The 21572-nt window shown below is 34.3% G+C and overlaps 1 protein-coding gene across 7 annotated transcripts in view; it reads right to left on the bottom strand.

Annotated features, from left to right (window-relative positions):
* Positions 1–21572, bottom strand: part of SMC5 (structural maintenance of chromosomes 5) — a 102455-nt gene that overhangs the window by 37607 nt on the left and 43276 nt on the right. For 6 of the 7 annotated variants that reach the window (XM_022573531.3, XM_022573532.3, XM_089913290.1 and 3 more), the window contains 4 exons: positions 21029–21100; positions 9026–9281; positions 7051–7205; positions 2395–2508 (listed from right to left, as the gene is read on the bottom strand). In XM_022573531.3, coding sequence (XP_022429239.1) covers positions 2395–2508; positions 7051–7205; positions 9026–9281; positions 21029–21100 — 597 coding nt within the window. The remainder of the gene's footprint in view (positions 1–2394; positions 2509–7050; positions 7206–9025; positions 9282–21028; positions 21101–21572) is intronic. The other variant, XM_089913289.1, reaches the window with a different exon arrangement.

The following is a 21572-nucleotide window of genomic DNA, read 5'->3' as shown; positions in this document are numbered from 1 at the left end:
CAAGGGGGAAGGGTGGGGGGGGGGGATAGATTAGCAGTTTGGGATTGACATGTACACACTGCTATATTTAAAATACACAACCAACAAGGACCTACTGTATAGCCCAGGGAACTCTACTCAATACTCTGTGATAACCTAAATGGGAAAAGAATTTGAAGAAGAATAGATACATGTATGTGCATAACCGAATCACTTTTGCAGTATACCTGAAACTAACACAACACTGTTAATCAACTATACTCCAATATAAATTAAAAATTAAAAAAACGAAAAAATCAGTAAAGCAAATAGGGCAAAATGTGAATAATTATTGTAAATCTGGGTAAAAGGTATATAGGAGCATATGTATGACTCTTGCAACTTTTCTATAAGTTTGAAGTTATATCAAAATAAGTTATTAAAAAAAATAGAGTGGAGGTATGATGAAACAATATTGGCCATGAGTCAATGTATCAATGATACTAGTATGCAGAATTCATTTAAGTTTTAAAAATCTATTGTTTTAGTGGCTACACTAAATAAAATTGAATTATACAATGAGAAAGTAATTTCCTTTTCAATTCCCTTTCAATATTTCTAATCATACCAATGAGTAAGTTACATACGGTGTCATCATGTCTTTAACTCCTTATTACCTCCTTTTAAAAAAATCATATCATCTGCTTTCGAGAAGCAACAGTACACATCTAGGATTTACTAACACTGCTTTTACTGTCTTTACTGTAATGTAAATTATTTGTTTTTCTAATTTGGTAATGACATTATACTTCCTTTCAGAATATTTCATTTCAGTAACAAGAAGTGAAGTGATTTAAAGAAAAATTTTAAATAATAATATAGTTAGTACCCAGATATGGCAAAAAATTGTGATGGTAGTACACGGTAGTATGCAGAAATGGCAAACACCATGAAGAAGGTTTGTAAGTTACTGAAGGATGGGAAATGGTACTCTAGTAGATATAATTACAGGAGGAGGTTATATACAATATATTTCAAAATTTAAAATATACATACAAAAAGTGATACATGTAAGAGGAAGTTCTAGTCCTAATGATGAGCCCCTATGGAAAGTTGTCACAGTACAAGAAAAAAAAAAAAAAGGTCAAATTTCCAGGAACCTGTCATATTATTAATATATGGTTCAAATTCTTAGCACAGGGGAAGAAACATGAGTTTTTGAGGCAAATCCAGTTACTCAGTGTAGGCTAAGCTGGCCATTTGCAAAATAGAAATCATCTAATTACACCTGACTCCAGACCCTTCACACTGTGTCATGTCTCACAGACTTGTAATCCAAGTAACCTACTTCTTCAGTGACATCAGTTCAAGAACTCACTGTTTAGGCTTAAATAGTTCTAAATCACACAAATGCTTAATTTTTTGGAGACCATTTTATAATTCTGTAGATTCAACTTTTTTATCCAGTCATCTTTTATTCACATTCCCTGTCAACTCCAAACCAGAAGGAGGGCAATACGTAAAAGCCAAAGAAAGTAAAGATTCTTTCCAATCACTTGTGTACCAGAGAAATAGAGGACTACTTAAGCCGATTCATGGTCCTGTCCTCACTTAGACTTACTAGAAAAAGTTTAAACAAAACAAAATCTAAACCTCATCTTTCCAGGGCTTTTTAAAAAGTAGACGGCGTATTGCAAAAGGAAAAAGAAATCTTACTGGCAAGGATAGTAACATACATAGCTAACAATATGTATTATACAGATATATAACAATATATAATAAAAACAATAGTACCCAACAAACTGTTCTAAACTTTTTCATTTAATAAATTATTTAATCATCACAACCATCTTTTGAAGTAGATATTATCTCCACGTTATAGTGAAGAAATTAAGACACAGAACATTTAGTCAACTTGCTGAAATCAGCTGTAAAGTCGGAATTCAAAGCCTGGTAGCCTATCTGTAGAGTCTATACTCTTAACTAAGCCATGATGTCTTCCAGTGGCTTATATTCTTGGTCAGTAGTGTTTTTCTCATTCTTTTTAAAGTTTTTTATTTATAATGAGCAACAACATTATATTCCCCGCAAAGAAAAACGGAGTTCATTCCAATACATTTCCTAAAAGGATGTCCAAGACCAAAGTCTCATCATTATGATGTTTCTCTTAAAACAATGTGACAATTACTCTTCATATTAATTCCCAATGGTAATTTCAAAAAATGTTAAAGATGGAACTATGGGCTGTTGTTCCTCTTATAAAACTAATTCAATCTTCAGTGGTATAGACAAAAGAAATTAGCAAATTTGAATAATTTTACACAATAGTTACTGATGGTAAAATAGGTCATTATCATTTTTTTGCTCTAGGTTGAGGTTGAAAACTCAAGCACTGGAAGCTAAGTGTGAAGTGAATTAAAATATTACAGTACTTGCCTCTTTGAGGAAAACCTCCATATCTTCTTGACTTTCAAACACAAAAGCTCTCAAGTCATTTGATGGAATATGATTTTCAACATATTTGGCATTTTTGTTATCTTTCATATTGATCTAAACAAAACAAAAAGAAAAGCTGATTTTCATGAAACCCAAACTGACTACTAGAACATAATTATACTTAACTTAGATTTATTTAATTAGGTTAAATAAATCGAGAAAAAAGTAGACCAAAAAAGAACAGTTTGGTATTGAAGAGTCAACATTTTTAAACATCTATTTAATTTACTGTCCAAGACATAGTAAAACAAAAGCCAAGACTTTAACAGCACCTAATGCATATTGATTTTGATACCATCTAAGAAATAAAAAGTTCCCTTCTGGCCAACTCACTGAAAACATTTGAAATAGGGTTAGATTGTAACCTGAGTATAAACATTTCTCATCTGTCCCCAAACTTTTAATATTTTTCTTCTTAATCTTTAAGAGGAATTCATGCTATCCATGGCAAAACTAATTAGTATAAAAATACAAAGGCCTAAATAAAACTTTATGAAACTAATGAAAAAACTTGCTATGGATTAATTATAACTATTGGTGCTTTCAAGAGAAACCCTAGCTTTGTACTACTAGAGCATAAACTTAATTACTTACTCAAAAAATACTAACTAATTAGACATTTTTGCACTTGAGGCTCAGTGCTATGGAAGATACTAAGATAGTTCAAGATCTAGGGCTCTGGGATCAGACAGATGTCACTTCCATTCCTATGTATGACCTTAATCAAGTACCACCTAAATCTCTGAGAGCTTTAGTTACTTCATCCTAAAATGGGTAGAGTAAAACAGTCTATATCTCAAGGGACTAAATGTGGATTAAAAGAAATAATACAAAAAAAAATTAGTAGACTGCTTGTCACATAAATGGTAGTATTATTTTAAATTACAGAATATTGATCAGTATAGAAAGATGGGAAAACTAAAAACCAAGCAAACAAATGAAAAAATCAAAGCCATATAAAATACCATCACCCAGACATAAACACTACAAACATTAGATGTCTACTGTTGCACTTTTTTTTTTTTTTTTTTTTTGCGTTACGCGGGCCTCTCACTGTTGTGGCCTCTCCCGTTGCAGAGCACAGGCTCCCAACGCGCAGGCTCAGTGGCCATGGCTCACGGGCCCAGCCACTCCACGGCATGTGGGATCCTCCCAGACTGGGGCACGAACCCGTGTCCCCTGCATCGGCAGGCGGACTCTCAACCACTGCGCCACCAGGGAAGCCCGTTTCACAATTTTTTTGGTACCAAGTTATTGGATTGGCCAGAAAGTTCATTTGGTTTTTCCAAAAGATGGCTCTAGTGCTTAGTTGTCTTTAACTTCGTTCAAAACAACTTTGTTAGACTATATTGTGACAGCTGTCATATCAGCGTGTATTTAAAAAAAAATCAAAATTGGTGAATTTTTGTGTAGCCATTTTAATACTGAAGATGGAAGAAAACAGCAACATTTTCGGCATATTATTCTTTATTATTTTAAGAAAGGTAAAAACGCAACTGAAATGCAAAAAAAGGATTTGTGCAGCATATGCAGAAGGTGCTATGACTGACTGAATGTGTCAAAAGTGGTGTGTGAAGTTTCGTGCTGGAGATTTCTCGCTGGACAATGCTCCACAGTCGGGTAGACCAGTTGAAGTTGACAGCTATCAAATCGAGACGTTAATTGAGAACAACTGACTTTATACCAAGCAGGAGATAGCCGACATACTCATAGCATCCAAATCAAGTGTTGAAAATCATTTGCATCAGCTTGGTTATGTTACTTGCTTTGATGTTTGGGTTCCACATAAGTTAAGTGAAAAAAACCTTCTTGACCGTATTTCTGAATGTGATTCTCTACTTAAACGTGATGAAAACGTTCTGTTTTTTAAAAAAATTGTGATGGGCCATGAAAAGTGGATACTGTACAATAATGTGGAACAGGAGAGACTGTGGGGCAAGTGAAATGAACCACCACCAACCACACGAAAGGCCGGTCTTCATCCAAAGAAGGTGATGTTGTGTATATGGTGGGATTGGAAGGGAGTCCTCTATTATGAGCTCCTTCCGGAAAACCACACGATTAATTCCAACAAGTACTGCCCCGAATTCAACCAACTGAAAGCGGCACTTGGCGAAAAGCGTCCGGAGTTAGTCAACAGAAAATGCATAATCTTCCATCAGGATAATGCAAGATGGCATGTTCCTTTGATGACCAGGCAAAAATGCTTATTGCTTGGCTGGGAAGTTCTGATTCATCTGCCATATTCACCAGACATTGCACCTTTGGATTTCCATTTATTTCAGTCTTTACAAAATTCTCTTAATAGAAAAATTTTCAATTCCCTAGGAGACTGTAAAAGGCACCTAGAACAGTTCTTTGCTCAAAAAGATAGAAAGTTTTGGGAAGATGGAATTATGAAGTCGCCTGAAAAATGATAAAAGGTAGTGGAACAAAAGGGTGAATACGTTGTTCAATAATGTTATTGGTGAAAATGAAAAATGTGTTTTTACTTAAAACCCAAAGGAACTTTTTGGCCAACTCAATACTTTGTTGTAAGGAATGGTACAAATGAAAAAAAAAATAAAGTGGGTGTTTGCTACAACTTACAGAAAGGGTAAAGTAATCCCAATATCACCATAGGAAGTCATCTTTTTTTATAGTTATGGATAAGCCAGCATAGGACTTAGCTCTCATTATCACTCTTCCCCAGGGTGCATTTATCAGAGACATTCTGCCGTATCAGATTCTGGGGCCCATATCTTGTATAAGTTGGTTACACGGTCATCTATTTTTTTGATGAATTTCACCTGCTCGTTTAGGTAATGAGTCTCAGAGAAGTCACACAAGTAGGGGTCATTTTTGTCATTGGTCAGTTTGTGCATTTACAGTAGTGACTGATACACAATTTTTTCCAAGTGTAACACACACTCCATTGCATTCATTGTCTGGTTTCCTGATATCCTGAAGGAAGATTTGGCCCCTTGTTGGTTCTGAGCCTTCATCAGCTTCTTAGCGAGCTCCTTCTCCTCATGAGATTGGTGAAGAAAATATCTGGCAAAGTTCTTCAGAGCCACATCTTTACAAAGTAGTAAGACATGGACAGGTAGACATAGGAGGTGTAGCTTTCCAAGATGTTCTGGTGGTTGATGGCAGACTCCTGTTTCACAATTTTTAAAAATGAAATCTTTCTATATACCCTATCCTGTAATCTGTTTTATAAGTCATTAACATATCATAAATGTCCCTTTATATTAGTAAATAGAGACCTATGGCAACATTTTAAAGGCCTATGGAGGTGGTACAATGCATTTCAACTAGATTTTGAAGGGTTAGGTAAGTGTATGGGCAGGATACAGTTGGAAGAAGGTGGTAGTAAAAGTAAAAGGTTGTTCCAGGAAGGGTAAGATAACAGAGTATCTCCCTTTATCTCAGACTCAAATGTAATTTAAAAAGTAAATATATGCCAGCTAGTAATCTGACTTGGTGATAGGCTACTATCAGGAAATCAAGTGACAAGAGGATGACCAATCTAATAAAGTCCAGAGGTATTGTTTTGAGGTTGGCATTTTAATAAGAATCTGTTGAAAATTACACTTGCATTCTAATTTATAATACTAAGGGTCACAGTATTTCTTCTTGTGTTTTCTTTCAATCCTTACTGGATTAATCAAAACAGTAATGTCTGCATCCAAAATAGGTATTCCCTTCTTGATCGAGCAAAAATATTCTAATGATTCATACCTGAGCAAGAAGAGAATACAGTATTATGCACACTAATTTTGCTAATATAATGCAAACTATATGAAATGACTTTGAATAAAGCATAATATTAACAGGAGTTACAGAATATAGAACTTTTCATGAATCCTACAAGGATCTACAGTGAATTCTTTCCAAAAAAAAAAAATCATCTAGCAAAAATAATCCTTTTATCATTTTGAAGTTTTAAGTGTGTGTGTGTGTGTGTGTGTATAAAACATGTCATTAGCAAAGAATGTGGGTTTTACTTTTTCATTTCTTCTCATGGCCCAACTTACCATTTAAAATATTTTAGATGGAAATTTTCCTAGTAAATCCACACCCACATTTCATTAAATGATTTACTAAACACAGCTTGCCCTATTCTTGATGACTCATGATCATTAATAAGACTTATCAAATGTTTATAAGGTCAATAAATTGTTGGTTTCATTCTCAGGATCCTCAGAATGCTTTATTTTTGTAGCAGATGATTTTGTTGTCTATCCTGTCAGGTGTTCCATATCAACTGTATTTATTTATAGCAGTTTTCTACCCCTTTGGCAGCATTTAATATATTGCCTGTTATAACCGAAGAATAGCAATTGCCAGAAGGAAACCAGCTAACCAAGTTTACACATGATTCTTGGTCAATAAGTTGCCAGTTTCATACTTCTATCAAGAAAAAGTTCATAGGTTTATTATCAAGGACCCTTTAAAAAGCTCATGTATGGATTCAGCAGCATACCAGATGCCACAAGTCTACTAATGGAAAAGCAGGGTGTTAAGAAGACTAAGAATTCTTAAAACAACAAAACCTACAATGATTACAATAATAAAACTAACAGATACTACTAAGATGAACAAATTTCTTACCGTGAGCATTATGGGTTCACAGACTCTTTGCTTAAATTTGTCTCTGTTATTTCTCAGCCATAAAACAGCATCATATGTATCACGGTATCTCTGTCTCAGCTTATCTTCCTTTTGATTCATAAGGTTGTCAAAACGCACAATATGATCATCCACACCTAAAATTGGAAAATAAAGCATTATTCCTCTGAAAACTTTAATTAGCGAAATAATCTATTAATAACATAAAAGAGTATCTGAGATCTAAAGGTTATAAACACCAGTCAGCAAGTACCCAACACAGTGAAAAAGACCCACCCTGGACAAATCATTCTTAAGTTTCTAAACACCTGGGATAAAAGATGATCTTTAAACTACCAAAAATAAATAGGTCACATACAAAATAATGAGAAAACACTAGATTTCCTATCAAAAGACAATGGCAATAGGCCTTCAGGATTCTGAAAGAAAAACCATTTTCAAGCTAGATTTTTATAACACCAAAATAAAAAAGGGGATAATGAAGTAAAGATTTTTCAGGGATGCAAAGACTCAAATTAATTCCCAAATATCTCTTCTTAGGAGGTTATGTGAAGATGTACTCTTACAAAACAAGGAAGTAATTTAAGAAAAATGAAGACACAGAATTCAGGAATAGCTTTTTATTCAACACAGAAGAGGTGTGAGACAAGTCCTAGGTAACAGCCATAAGGAGACCTTGAGAACAATCAGTTTAGATGGGAGGAGGATGGAAGGTCTCAGAACTCAAGAGAATGCCTGATAATTTTTTTCCCAATTTAAGGAAATGCTAAAGTAAATGGTGTTTCTAAAAATTGGTAAATTAAAATCCTAAAAAAAAATTATCAATGAACAGAAATTAGATCATAATGCACTACTTGGCTCTGCTGTGAGCAAGTTTTATTGTTGTAATAACATAAATAATACTTAATATTTCTAGCTAGTAGAATCAACCCATAAACAGACCATATAAAACTTAATTATGGTTCTCAATAAAGTATGTTTTCAGCCTTTAAACTATAAAAACCAGAGTACATATTAAAGAATTAAAGGGAGGAAAGTAAAAAGAAAGGCTAGGAGTATCAGTATTTTTAGCTTATAAATGTGCATTCAAGCATTATCAACAAATATTAAATGACAAAAAAAAGAATATTATTGGTAATAAATAAACATTAATAAATGTTAATGATTACTAATATTAATATAAGAATCCCATTTGGGGAATTACAATAATAGGTAGGGGAGGTGTCATGAGTTGAAATCCACATCTGAAGCAACAAAATATTAAAAGATGATATCTAAAGTTGATTAACCAAGACATGGTAAAATAAAAATATGATTAAGATATATGAAAGACTATTAGAAAAAATTACTGAAATAGTTAAGAGTGCTTACTCTTGACAGTGGGTCTGGAAGTTGGAAAGGCACTGGGCCACCCTTCTTGTCTAGTGTTATTATTTTTTTTAAACCATACACCTAGCATTTTGCTAAACATATAAACAAATTTTTTTACTAACTGACCTTAGTCATATATAATGAGCAGACAGAATGTAAGATCTCCTCTAACTGAATAATGCTATAGATCTAGCCACACGGTCTATAGCAAACAAAAAAAAAGATGAAATTGGACAGGCTTCAAGGAGCAAAGCTAATGGAAGATTATGAAGGCTAGAATGAAGAGCTTAAATTTGACCTGAGAAAAAACAGAAAAGTGAGTGACTGTAAAGAAAATAAAGCAAAGTATTTTTAGAGAATTAAATCAACTGCCATAATCTGACATAAGACAATGGTCTGCTTGCAGCAAATCATTACACAATAGATATAGGTAATTAAGACACTAAAATGGAAGAACTGAACTGAGCTTCCTCAACAAGCAGACATGAACACTTAGAGACATGATCAGGGGAAGAAGAAAGCCCATCAACAGAGACATATCTCCATTTTATAAACATGTCCTCACTGTAAGTTTAAAAAAACTTACTCTTCTTCTCCTTCTCTAGAGTTTCCCTCTCTCTACGCTTATCAATTATCTCGCCTTCACATAATGCCTTTTCATCTTGAACTCGTCTCAGATCATTTGTAATGGCATCAATTTGGGGTTGAAGGTTCTCACAGTTTTCTGTGGTCTTCAGTTCATTTTGCAAATCTTCTATCATTTTGCGGGTATTACTTATTCTCCTCTGTCGATCATGCTCTTCATTTTGTTTTACTGTTAAAGCCTGCTGAAGCTCCTCAATCTAATAAAACAAAAGCAGGTTAGCACTGGAGATTGTTTTTTCTCCTGGTTATTAGGCTTTTATAGTAAAACAGTTTTAAAAATGCAAACAACCTAAGAACATGGGTTTTTTTCTCACTAAAAGGTATCCTATTAGAATTAAACTGTTACTCCTACCAGACCACCTGTCTCTTTATTTGTTCAGCAATACATTCCAAGTACCTAGGGCAGTGGTTAGCATATAGTTAGCATTCAGTAAATATTTGCTAAATAAACAAAATATTTATAAAGCCAATCAGCAGATTTCTAAATATTTATAGGAAGATTTCACATACTATATATCATAAAACTGAAAACAGTCACATGGTATACCACAGACTTTCAATAAACCAGCAATAGAAATGATGGTGAAGATTATGTCACCCTACTAGTTTAAAACCACAATAAACTATTTTCTTTCCATTAAATTATTTTCTACTAGCACTTCAAATTAGTATTTTGAGATTTTAATCCTCAATCTGTATGTTTATATTCAGGGTAAGTCCTTAAAAAAACCAGATCATGCAACTTACCAGTGGAATTTTTATCAAAACCATACATGGTCTACCTAAGACAGAGTTATGATTTTCTTCAAGACACAGATGCATACACCCAATGTATTTTTTGCAAAAATAGAATTTTGTGTTAAATTAGATAAGGTTAACATATCATATAATTTGCTTATTAGTTACCTTTCTTTCCAAGTCAAATTTACTCCCTCTTCCTCCCCATTATAAATGTATATATTTATGACATATTCAATATAGAAAATATGGAAAATATAGAAACTTAAAACAAATAAAAAACACCTAAAATCTTAAGGTCCTTAAACATTTACATTTTAATGCCAGTCTATATCCATCAATAGAGCATATACGTTTTAGCAAATGGCATCACTAAAAATTTATCGAGAGCAGTTTCTCATTACCTCCATGTCCTTGCAAAACAAAAATTTAATACCTGCATAATGTTCTTTTATATAGATATACCACATTTTATCCCATTCCCTATGGTTGGAAATTTGGGTTATAATCAATTTTCTTTTCTAAAAGTTTAGCTTTGACAGTGTCAAGGTAATGAACTGAATACATGCCAAAATCTCCTCTCCTATAACAAACATGCAGAAGTGAAAGACAAAATATTATGTTTGAAAAAATTAACACTGTGTGTGTGTGTGACTGAAAATTAACAATGTTCAATGGGCCCAAAAGAAGGAAGCAGACAAGAAGCCACAGTGTTCAGCCAGGAAACCCATGGAGTCCAAGGCTTTTAGAAGAATAAACTGGCATGTCATGGGAGACAGAGAATTAAGAATCACCAAACACATGAGGAAGTCCAAGTCCATCAAAAAGGGACAAGAAATTTAACAAATATAACCTCTACAATCCCAGAAAAATAGAGACCACCAAGCTACCAAAAATCACTGGGCTGCAGAATAAATTTTATACCAAGAGGTCTTTGTCTGACGTTGACCTCAAAAACTGAAAAGCAGCGTGATGGTCCCATGTCCTAGCTAAATTTTCTGAGTTCTAACTTTAACTCATTTGCCACCTTCATCCAAAAAACTACCATAACTAACTAATTCCATCACACCCATGTTTAGCTCAGGCAAAGTAAGTCCAAGCCTCCTGGATCATGCATGTTCGCTAGGATACCATCCCCATTACTGCTATCTTCAATTTCTCTGAATGTTCTCTCTTCTTGTTCTAGCTAAAACTTGGCTATTCCTGGAAGATACTTCTCCCTAGAGACCTTTCAAATGGTGACCTTTTCCTCCCATAATTCTTCAGAGCACTTCAGGACTCAGAAGTGGGGAGGGTGTCCTTATCAATCTCCACTGTACTACTTCCTCCGTTAATTGAGCCCCACTGCAGATCTTTGAAGATCATATGATCAGACTTTAACACCCATTATCTTTGCTATCTTAACTACCCCCCTCAAAGTCTTTCCTCACCCTCTTCATTCATTGATGCCTTTAGCACCTGACTCACTGTCTTTCTCGCCATCATTATGCTGGCCATAATGGAACTCCAACATACATACAGAAAATCAGTCTAACTCTTTGGCCTCTGTGCTCCTTGACTTCTTCAACTGTCTTTTCCTAAACACCACCTCAGCCACCTTCTCCTACAGTTATATTAGATTATATCTATAGTTATATCTCTGACTAGATCATGTAGATCACCAAAAATCATACCACCTCTGAAAACTATTTCCACAATCCTACTCTTTGATCACCATCTCCTTTCCTTACATTTTCACTTACTATGGTCTTCCTACTGCAACTATCCTTTGACTGCACAGGGTCCTGTAATCCACTGACCCTACTATCTTTTCACAATCCACCATCCCCCTCATTCCTTTCCTTAACTGGCTGAGGTTCCACAACTCTAGAATCACTCCCTTGCAAAAGCCTCTTGACCCTCCACCATTCCTATCTCACATTAGCAAGGAAAAAGCTTAGTCCTTATTAAACCTAAATAAATACGTTGTATTTATCTGTGTCTAAACAACTAAACTAATTGGAGAAACTCTTGAAAACAGGTCTTACTTCAAATTTATGGCCACAAAACTTAAAGAGGCACTCAGAACTCTCAGAAAAACCTACTACATTTTTCTAATATATGTTCTCATTCTGAGATGAATTCACATCTTTTCCTCCTTCCTCAATCTTATATTGCTAAAGGCTCTCTACTCACCCAGCTAATGACACTGTCTCATATTTCATTAACAGCAGTGTTACAGTCAGAGTACTCTGATCAGAGTACTTCTCCTCCTTTCAAAACCAGCAACCTACCTCCATCTGTACTCACTCTGCTTTATCTTATACAATGTAAGGAGAGTTCTTATAGCTACCTAAATCTACCCCTCCAGGGCTACTCCAAGCAGTGCTTCTCAAATTATTTATGGTGAAGAATCATTAAAATAATTCTAAGTAATCACAAGTCAACTTTTATCAATTACAGCTACAAAAAATTGCTAATAATCACTTTGGTCAATTAGCAATAATCAATTGCTAATAAAACAGTCTGGCAAGTCCTTCAAAAGTTATATGTACACTTATGATAGTCACTTCTAGGAAATTATCCAAAAGAAATGAGAGCATATGTTATATTACATAAGAACTTGTACAAGAATACTCACGGCATTTTTTGGTAATAGCCCTAAACCAGAAACAACCTAAATGTCCATCAACAGATGAATGGATAAACAAACTGTGATCTCAAGAAAGGTGGAAAAAAAAAAATCAAAGTGAACAAAGATAAAAATACAACATATCCGAATTTGCAGGACACAGGTAAAGGCAGTGATGAGAGGAAAACTTATAGCATTAAGTGCATACACACAAGAAAAGAGGAAAAGTCTCAAATCAATAATCTGAGCAGAACCTGGAAAAAGAGCAAAACAAACCCACATCAAGCAGCAGAAAGGAAGTAATAAAAATATGAACGACTTTAATGAAATTAGAAAAATAACAGAGAAAAGCCAATGAAACAAAGAGCTAGTTCTTTGTAAAAAACAACAAAATTAACACACCTCTAGCAAGAATGATCCCCACCCTCATACCCTACCAAAAAAAAAAGACAAAGTAGACACAAATTACCAACATCAGGAATGAAACAGGGTTAACAGTATCACTACAGAACCTACTGACATCCAAAGGATAATAAGAGAATTTATGCCCACATAAATTTAACAATTTAGACAAAATGGACCAATTCCTAAAAAACCCCACTAATTACCACAACTCAACCAATACGAAATAGATTATCTGAATTGCCCTGTAACTATTAAGTAAACTGAATTCATAATTTTAAAACTCCAAAAACAAATCTCCAGACCATGAGAGTGTTATTTGAGAATTATTCAGAATATATAAAGAAGAATTAACACAAATTCTACACAATCTCTTCCAAAACTGAGAATAGGAGGGAACACTTCCCAGTTCATTTTAAGAAGCTAGTTATTATCTTGATACCAAAAGCAGGCAAGTATGAAAAGAAAACCACAGAATATTGCTTCTGAAGATAGACACAAAAATCCTTTAAATGTTTGCTAACAGAATTCAACAATACGGAAAAGGAGTTATAAATTTATACACCATAACCAAGCAGGGTTTATTTCAGAAATGCAAGGTTGATTTGATATTCAAAAATCAATGTAATCCATCATTTTCACAAGCTAAAAATGAACATGTGCATGATTGTATCAATAGATATGCAGAAAAAGCATCTGACAAAATCCAACACTCACTCATGATATTCTCAGAAACACAGGAATAGAGAACTTCCTGATCTATAAAAAACCCTACAGCTAACATTATACTTGATAGTGAAAAAATGAATGCTTTCCTCCTAAGACCAGGAACAAGGCAAGGATGTCCACTCTAACCATTCTTATTCAACACAGTGCTGGAACTTCTAGCCGGTGCAATAGGCAAGAAAGGAAATAAAGGGCATAAAAATCAGAATGGAAGAAATAAAGCTGTCTCCATCTGTAGATGACATGACTGCTTATAAAGAAACACCCCAAGTAAACCATTAAAAAAATAAGGAACAGAGAAAAAGAAAAATCAAAAGAAAAACTTGGGTATAATCCAACAAAACATAGAGAACTTATATGCTGAAAACTACAAAATACTGATGGAAAAAAATCAAAGATCTAAATAAATGGAGACATACCGTGTTCACAGTTTGGAAGATTCAACATAGTAAAGGTTTCAATTCTCCCCAAATTGACATATGTTTAATGCAAGTCCCATTAAAATCCTAGCAACATTTTTCTGTAGATATAGAGAAGATTTGGCTGTCAACAGTAATGGCAAAGGAACTCTGAAAATCCTCTCCTCCAGAAAAGTAGTGAAAACATTGACAAAAATGATCAAAATTAACTCTTTCAGAACTCTGGAATTTAACCAAAGGCTTTTCAACAAGCCAGAGAGCATTTACTCAAGAAAAATGCTCGAATCTTGGTAAAAACAACAAGCTTTGTGGTGTTTTGAACATGCCCTATTCCTATTCCCCTCTCCTCAGTTCCTTGGCAGCCTTGAAAACCAACAGCCCACAGTCATAGTGAAATCAGCAGCCTAGGAGCTACGGGAGAGATCATAAAGCTAGAGAACTTTCACATTCTCAATCTCAGAGAACTATCATTATCTGATCTGTCTGGCAGTTTCCAGGAAAACCTTACTTGCAAAGTTTATCTCCATTTGACCTGACTCCATAGCTTGCACACTGCAAAAGACCCTTTTCCTTGGAGGAAGCTGCCAAAAACAATCAGTGGCAATTGTTTAACAACAGAGCTGCCTGGTGTGAGATAACAGTGTGGCAAACAATAAGCTAACCAAAAAATTTAAAAGCAAAAGCTAGAAAATACGATGCCCATAGGAAGTTTTGGTAGCTCCTGGGAATCTAGAAGGTCATATGCATGCTTGAGTTAGGACTGTGCATGCCCAAGGCTGTATGCATGCCCTAGAAGAGCTGAGGAGGCCCTTATCTCTCACAACATTCTGTGCAAATAGGAAGTGAAAGCTGAAACAGAGTTGTAAACTAGCAGTGGAACTTAACCAACACTTTCAACAATTCAGGGAGTATTTGAGGACAGAATCTTGGTGGAAAGTGAAAACAATGCCTGGCTGAGTGGTGAAGGTGTGAACCAACATGCATTCAGAGACCCTCAACAAACACTGGGAGATATACTAGATTGGGAGACATTATAGTCATTTGAGAAAATACCTGTCCAATAATTAGCTGACCATTAACTAACTGAGCACGAGACTTCAGTAGTCACATATGACAAAGAATACAGAATTCACAGAGTTAGGAAAGTAATTAAAAAAAAACAAACAGTAACAACATCATCAGCAAACAAAAATAACACAAGCCTGGGTTAAAGGAGGACAACTGATTTCAGAGCTGCCACATCCTGCTATTTAAACTTTATAGTTTCAACAAAAAATTAAAACACAGTCAACAAAACAAGAAAGTATAACCCATACACAGGAAAAAACAGCAGTCAACAAAAAATGTCCCTGAGGAAGCCCAGAAATAGTTACAAAATAATGACTTTAAGACAGCTATTTTAAATATGTTCAATGAACTAAAGGAAAACATGTCTAAGGAAAAGAAAGTAAGAGAACAATGTCTTATTGAATAGAGAATATCAATAAAGAGAGAAATTATAAAAAAAGAGTCAAGTAGAAATCCTCAGTTGAAAAGTTCAGTAACTGAAATAAAAGATTCACTAGTGGAGCTCAATGGCAGATTTGAACATGCAAAGCAAAGATTAAGTGAGCTTGAAGATAAGTCAATTGAAAGTATTCAGTCTGAGGAACAGAAAAAAAGAAAAAGAAAAAGAAATAGAATGTAGGACACCATTAAATATATCAAAATATGTGTAACAGGAGTCTCAGAAGGAGAGAAAAAAAAGAAAGCAGGAAGAATATCTGAAGAATAATGACCCTAAGCTTCCCAATTGTGATGAAGAACATTAATCTACACACCCAAGAAGCTCCATTAATTCCAAGCAGGATAAACCAAAGGTGACTCACATCTAGAAATTACATAGTTAACTGCTGAAAAGAAAAGGAGAGAATTTTGAAAGCAAGAAAGAAGTAACTCATCATGTACAAGGGATCCTCAATAAGATTAATAGCTGATTTCTCATCAAAAACCATGGAGGTCAGAAGGCAGTGGATGTTATATTCAAAGTACTGAAAGAAAACCAAGAATTCTATACCCAGCAAAACTATGCCTCCAAAAGAAAGAAAACTTAAGACATTCTCAGATAAACAAATACTGGTAGAATTCATCATTAGCAGACCTGCCCTACAAGAAATATTAATGCAAGTCTTTCAGAATGAAATGAAAGGACACTAGACAGTAACTTGAAACTACACAAAGAAATAAAGAGCACCAGTAAAGGTAACTACATATGTGAATAAGAGACAGTAAAAATGTATCTGTTGTTTGTAACTCTTCTTTTCTCCTATCTGATATAAAAGACAACTGTTGTGGTATAATAAAAAATATATATTTGGTTTTTTGTCCCCAGTTCCTGGCTCAGAGGTCTTAAAAACCTTAGAATTTCCTGAGTGACAGAAGTGTCTTTTGTTATTCACACTAAGTCCCTTTTGCAGATACCTGATTTTATGCTAATAAGACGACTCTTGGCAGGGTCCCTATACAGCTTCAGAATAGAGACTGATTACCAGAAGAACCAACCACATAATTAAGGGGTTGGAACTTTCAGCCTCACCCCCTGCCCTCAAGGAGTAGAGAGAGGCTGGAGATTGACCTCACTCACCAACAGCCAATAATTTAATCAATCATATCCAGGTAATGAAACTCAATAAAACTCTTGAACAACATGGTTATGGAGCTTCTGGGTTAGTGAACATGTCCATATGCTGGGAAGGTGGTGCACCCAGAAAGGGATTAGAAGCTCTGCACCACTCTAACCCCCCATACCTTGCGCTATGCACCTCTTTCATTTGGCTGTTCCTGAGTTGTATCCTTTATAATAAACAGGTAATTGTTAAGTGTAACATCTTCCTGTATTCTGTGAGTCGTTCTAGCAAATACTGAACCTGAAGTTGGCGGTGGAGGGGGGTTGTGGGAATCCCTGAATTTGTAGCAAAGTCAGAGAGAAGAGTAGGAAATCTGAGGTCTGGGGAATTGAGACTGGCATGTAAAGCCAGGACTACCTTGTGAGACTGAGCCATGAAATTGTAGAATCTGCTTTAATTCCAAGTAGTTAGTATCAGAACTGAATTGAACTTTAGGACACAAAGTTGGTGTCAGAGAATCACACAATTATTGCCACAAAAATGAAACTATATAAATAATTATAAAACTACGTTGATAGGCTTATAATGATTAAAAATATAACTGGTATGACAATAACACAAAGGAAGGAGAAGGGAATGGAGCTATATGGGAACAAAGTTTGTATACTACTCAAGTTCATATTAATATGAAATAGATTATCATAAATTAAGATGTTATTTATAATTCTAAAGGCAGTCACTAAAACAGTAGCTCAAAAAATACACAGCAAAAGAACAAGGGAATTAAAATGGTACAATGGAAAATATTTAACACAAGAGTAGCCCCTGCTCGCCGCAATTAGAGAAAGCCTACACACAGCAATGAAGACCCAACACAGCCAAAAATAAATAAATGCACAAATAAATAGAATATATGAAATACTGTTTCTCTATGGCTTAAAAACTTTCAAAGCCTTCTTATAGTTTCTCACTGCATTTACAATCAAATTCAAATTGCTTTCTTTTTTCTTCAAGGGTCTACCTAACATAGTCTCTGGCTACTTCTCATATCTGCTACTTTTCAGGAACAATACACTTGTCCCCTGGTATCCTCAGAGGGTTAGTTCCAGCACCTCTCCATTCCCCCCACCGTCTACAGCTACCAATATCCACAGATGCTCAAGTCTCTTACATAAAATAGCATAGTATTTGCATACAACCTACACACATCATTAGTATGGGATGCAAAGGTACATCATTATTGTAGTTTTAAAGCTGTACGTAAGACATACTTTGTTTTTACTGTATGCTTTTACTGAGTGATCTATTCCCCATCCCAAAGCAAACATGAAAAAAAATTACATTAAATGTAAAAAATAAAAAAAAATCATCTCTAGTACAATGTAAATGCTATGTAAAAAGTTGCTGGTGTATAACAAATTCAAGTTTGGTTTTCGGAACTTTCTGGAATATTTTTTTTCCCAAATATTTTTGCTTGGTTGGTTGAATCCACGAATGCAAAATCCATGGACATGGAGGGCCAACTACATTAGACCCAAGAAGACACTGAGGCAGACTGTCAAAGTGCTAAGGAAAAAAAAATTTGTAATCTAGAATCCAATATCCAGCCATATTAATATTCCATAGTGACTGCAAAGAAGATAGTTTGCAACATACAGGGACTCAAAGTTTATCACCCAAAGAACGTCTCAAACACCTACAGAAGATAGCCAGTAAGAAAAAAACCCCCCAAATTCCTACCTCTTCAAAAGAAAGAATCAGAAGAAGTGTAATATAAGCAGAAACATGATCAAATAAGCCAATAAATATATTATTAAGTCTAAATAAATACAGATAGTAGAAAATAACATCTTAAATAACTGACAAGTAAAATTTCTGATGACACTGGCATGAAGAGGAGGAAAAAGAAATAAAAGCTTGCTAAGATTCTGATCTTAATTAAGTAAAATGAAAATACTGATTAACTTTTTTTATTAAGAAAAATATGTTATTTAAACTTTAAGAGTAATCAGTAGAATAGGCTTAGAATATATAACTTTAGGGAAAAAAATGGAAAAAGAAATCCTTGATCAACAGCAACAGAAAGTAGAAAGGGGAATAGGAAGAATCAAACAAAAAGCATAGGAAGTAGAAAACAATGGTAAATGTGAACTGGTTAAACTCCTTTACTGTATGAAAAAGTGTCTCTCACACCAAACTGAAAAAATTACAAAGCAAAACCCAGTATATGTTATTTACAGCAGATAAAATAAAAACATGATGCAGAAAGAACAAACAATAAAGCTTTAAAATCTAGAAAGCAAGAACTAATACAATTACAAGGAAAAATAGACAAATCTACATTCACAGAAGGTACTGATACTTTAAAATGGATGTCAGGTTGGTAAGAAAAAAAAATAAGTAGAACATTTGCATAGTTATAGTAAGCTTGATATATATATAGCTATATATCTATATTTATATGTATAAAAAAAATCCCTGAAGACAGAATACATTCTTTATGAATGTATGAAGAACACATACAAAACCAAATATAAAAGCCCAAAAGAGGTTTCCAAAAATTCTAAAATAAAGTCATAAAGGCCACATTTATTAATCGTAAAGCAATATAACTGGAACTACACATTTTTTAATAAGCTTAAAAATTCCATATCCAAGTAAATTGAAACAGTAAGAACTCCTATGTAAGCTTAAACAAAAACATTTAAATGAGAATTATAAAATCTTAAACAGAAAAGCAGTACATATCACACATATGAAATGTATAACCAAATGATAACCAGAAAAAAATTTATACCCTAAAATGTATTAAAAATTAAGAAAGGCTAAAAATTCAAGAACTTACAAAAGTGACAAACTGGCAATTATGATAAGGGAAAAAAAGAAAACATTGGTTTTAGGAGTACTAAACCACTTAAAAGGTTGGCATAACACTAAAAAAAAACAGTTAAGGATGGAATAAAATAAAATTTTAGGTCAATCTCAGATGGTGCAAAACAATCCTAAAAAGAAGATTTTCTATTTGAATCCAGGAACATATTAAAATACCAAGTAAGATTTATGACAAAATGCAAGGACGGTTCAATGTTAGACAACCTATCAACTTAGTATTCCCGTTTGGGGTTTTAAAGGTGAATCTTTGTGACTTTTTCCTTCTAAACTCTAACAAAATAACAGAAACGGAGCAAAAAGGGCTCAATCTCACAAGGACAAAAGGAGTAAGGGAGGAGACATCAATAACTGGAGATTTCAATAAATACTCAGAAGAGTAAATGTAGTAGAGGGACAACTAATTTAGCAGCCTATTATAGGAACCACAGTGTAAAGGGTGAGTGAAAGAGAAAGAAACAAGAAAAGAACTGACTCTTCTTAAAAAAAAATATCCTGGAGACTCTTAGAACTAGGAAATGTCAAGTAAAAAGACATTACATATTAAGTAAGATTTTTATGGAAAATGTTATTTTACATTGGGGAAAGTAGAGTGCGGCACTGGGAGCTACTTCTGAGTTCTGCAAGTCGTTTAATTTTGTTGAGTCTCTATTTCTCTACCGGGTATTTGGATACAATGGTGACTGCCCTGCACATACTTTAGAGGGATTTAGAGAAAGGAGATTTTGCTATAAATACATTATTGTTGAGCCTTCCAAAGAGAGAGAGAAAGACACACACACCCCACATAGAGAATTACCCCTACCAACCCTACACTACCCTCCTACCCCAATGCCTTCACACCACCTCTATGTACACACCTTGAGCACTAACGCTAGCAAGCAAGCTTCTGTCATGAAAATGTGAGGTTTATTCTCTGGAGAAGTTAAATGAGAGAGGATTGGAGCTTGAAGATAAAGGCATAGGAAAAGGGGTAAGGCTGAAAACTGAGAGATTAACGTCATGCTTTAAACACCAGGAATGCTTCAAGACATGCATCTATCCCTAAGAAAGGTAATACAAACTTTAGTTTCTGAATGGTCCTGGAGAACAGAACCCCAGATACATTTTGGGATCTGTTAGCTAAAAAGCCCACTTTCTTGCCCAATTATCCTAAAATAATTTTGTCATCAACTCCCATCCATGCACAATGAATTTATAATCAGCTTTTTTAATACCCAACTCTTAATATAAACAAACAACAGAATAAATCCCTTATAATTTAATTTCTGCTGTTAAGATAACTAAATCCAACTTTACCATCACCCTATTAAATACATATCTATTGCACCCTATAATGCATATCTATGAGTAGTTTAGAGCCATTTTCCCCATTTATCCTCTGTGCAAGTGCTATACTTCCAAAGCTTAGTTCCCCTCACAGATTAAGATAAGAAATAGAGAATGAGGAGGATCTCAGACAATTCCCAAACAAGAAGGTGTCTCATAATCTACACCTGAACACAAAAGTTAGGGCAAATTAACATAACAAAAATTTCAATACAAGATCTTACATGTTTATCTTTCCTTTCTATAACATCTTGCTTTTGTTTGCATTTTTGAGATGTCTCCTTAATATCTGTTGCCTGTAAGATTGAACCAGAAGAGGGGAAGTTAGTTAAAAATTCAAGCAAGGCAATTATGTGACCCCACTCATCCAAATATTAAGTTGCTATTTAAGTTTACCCACAATGATTTTCCATGATTTCTTTCCAACTAAATTCATAATTATCACCCAAAATACCAACAATTATTTGAAAATCTATGAAAGGTTATTCCTATAGATATTAAAAATAGCTGCAGCAATATGCATACATATGTTTCTGTATCTCTTCACATTTATTTCCTCATGTTATTTTATCCTAGAAACGATTATATAGAATTGCAGGGTCCATTCTCAAAACAATATCTGACACCAAAATCTCACCTAAAGGTTAAAAGCCATGATCACAAAAAATTTAAATTTATATTTTCAAAATATCAAGAATATTCCATAGGCCATTATATTATTTATTCCAAGAAACATCAGGATTTTTATATTACATTCCTCCAAAAGGG

Source organism: Delphinapterus leucas, chromosome 6 (genome assembly GCF_059928025.1).
Source record: "Delphinapterus leucas isolate spDelLeu-1000000601 "Yukka" chromosome 6, BTC_Dleu_Yukka2, whole genome shotgun sequence".
Taxonomy (NCBI): Eukaryota; Metazoa; Chordata; class Mammalia; order Artiodactyla; family Monodontidae; genus Delphinapterus; species Delphinapterus leucas.
The sequence above is the reverse complement of the archived record's forward strand: the minus strand, read 5'-3'. Positions and strand labels throughout refer to the sequence as shown.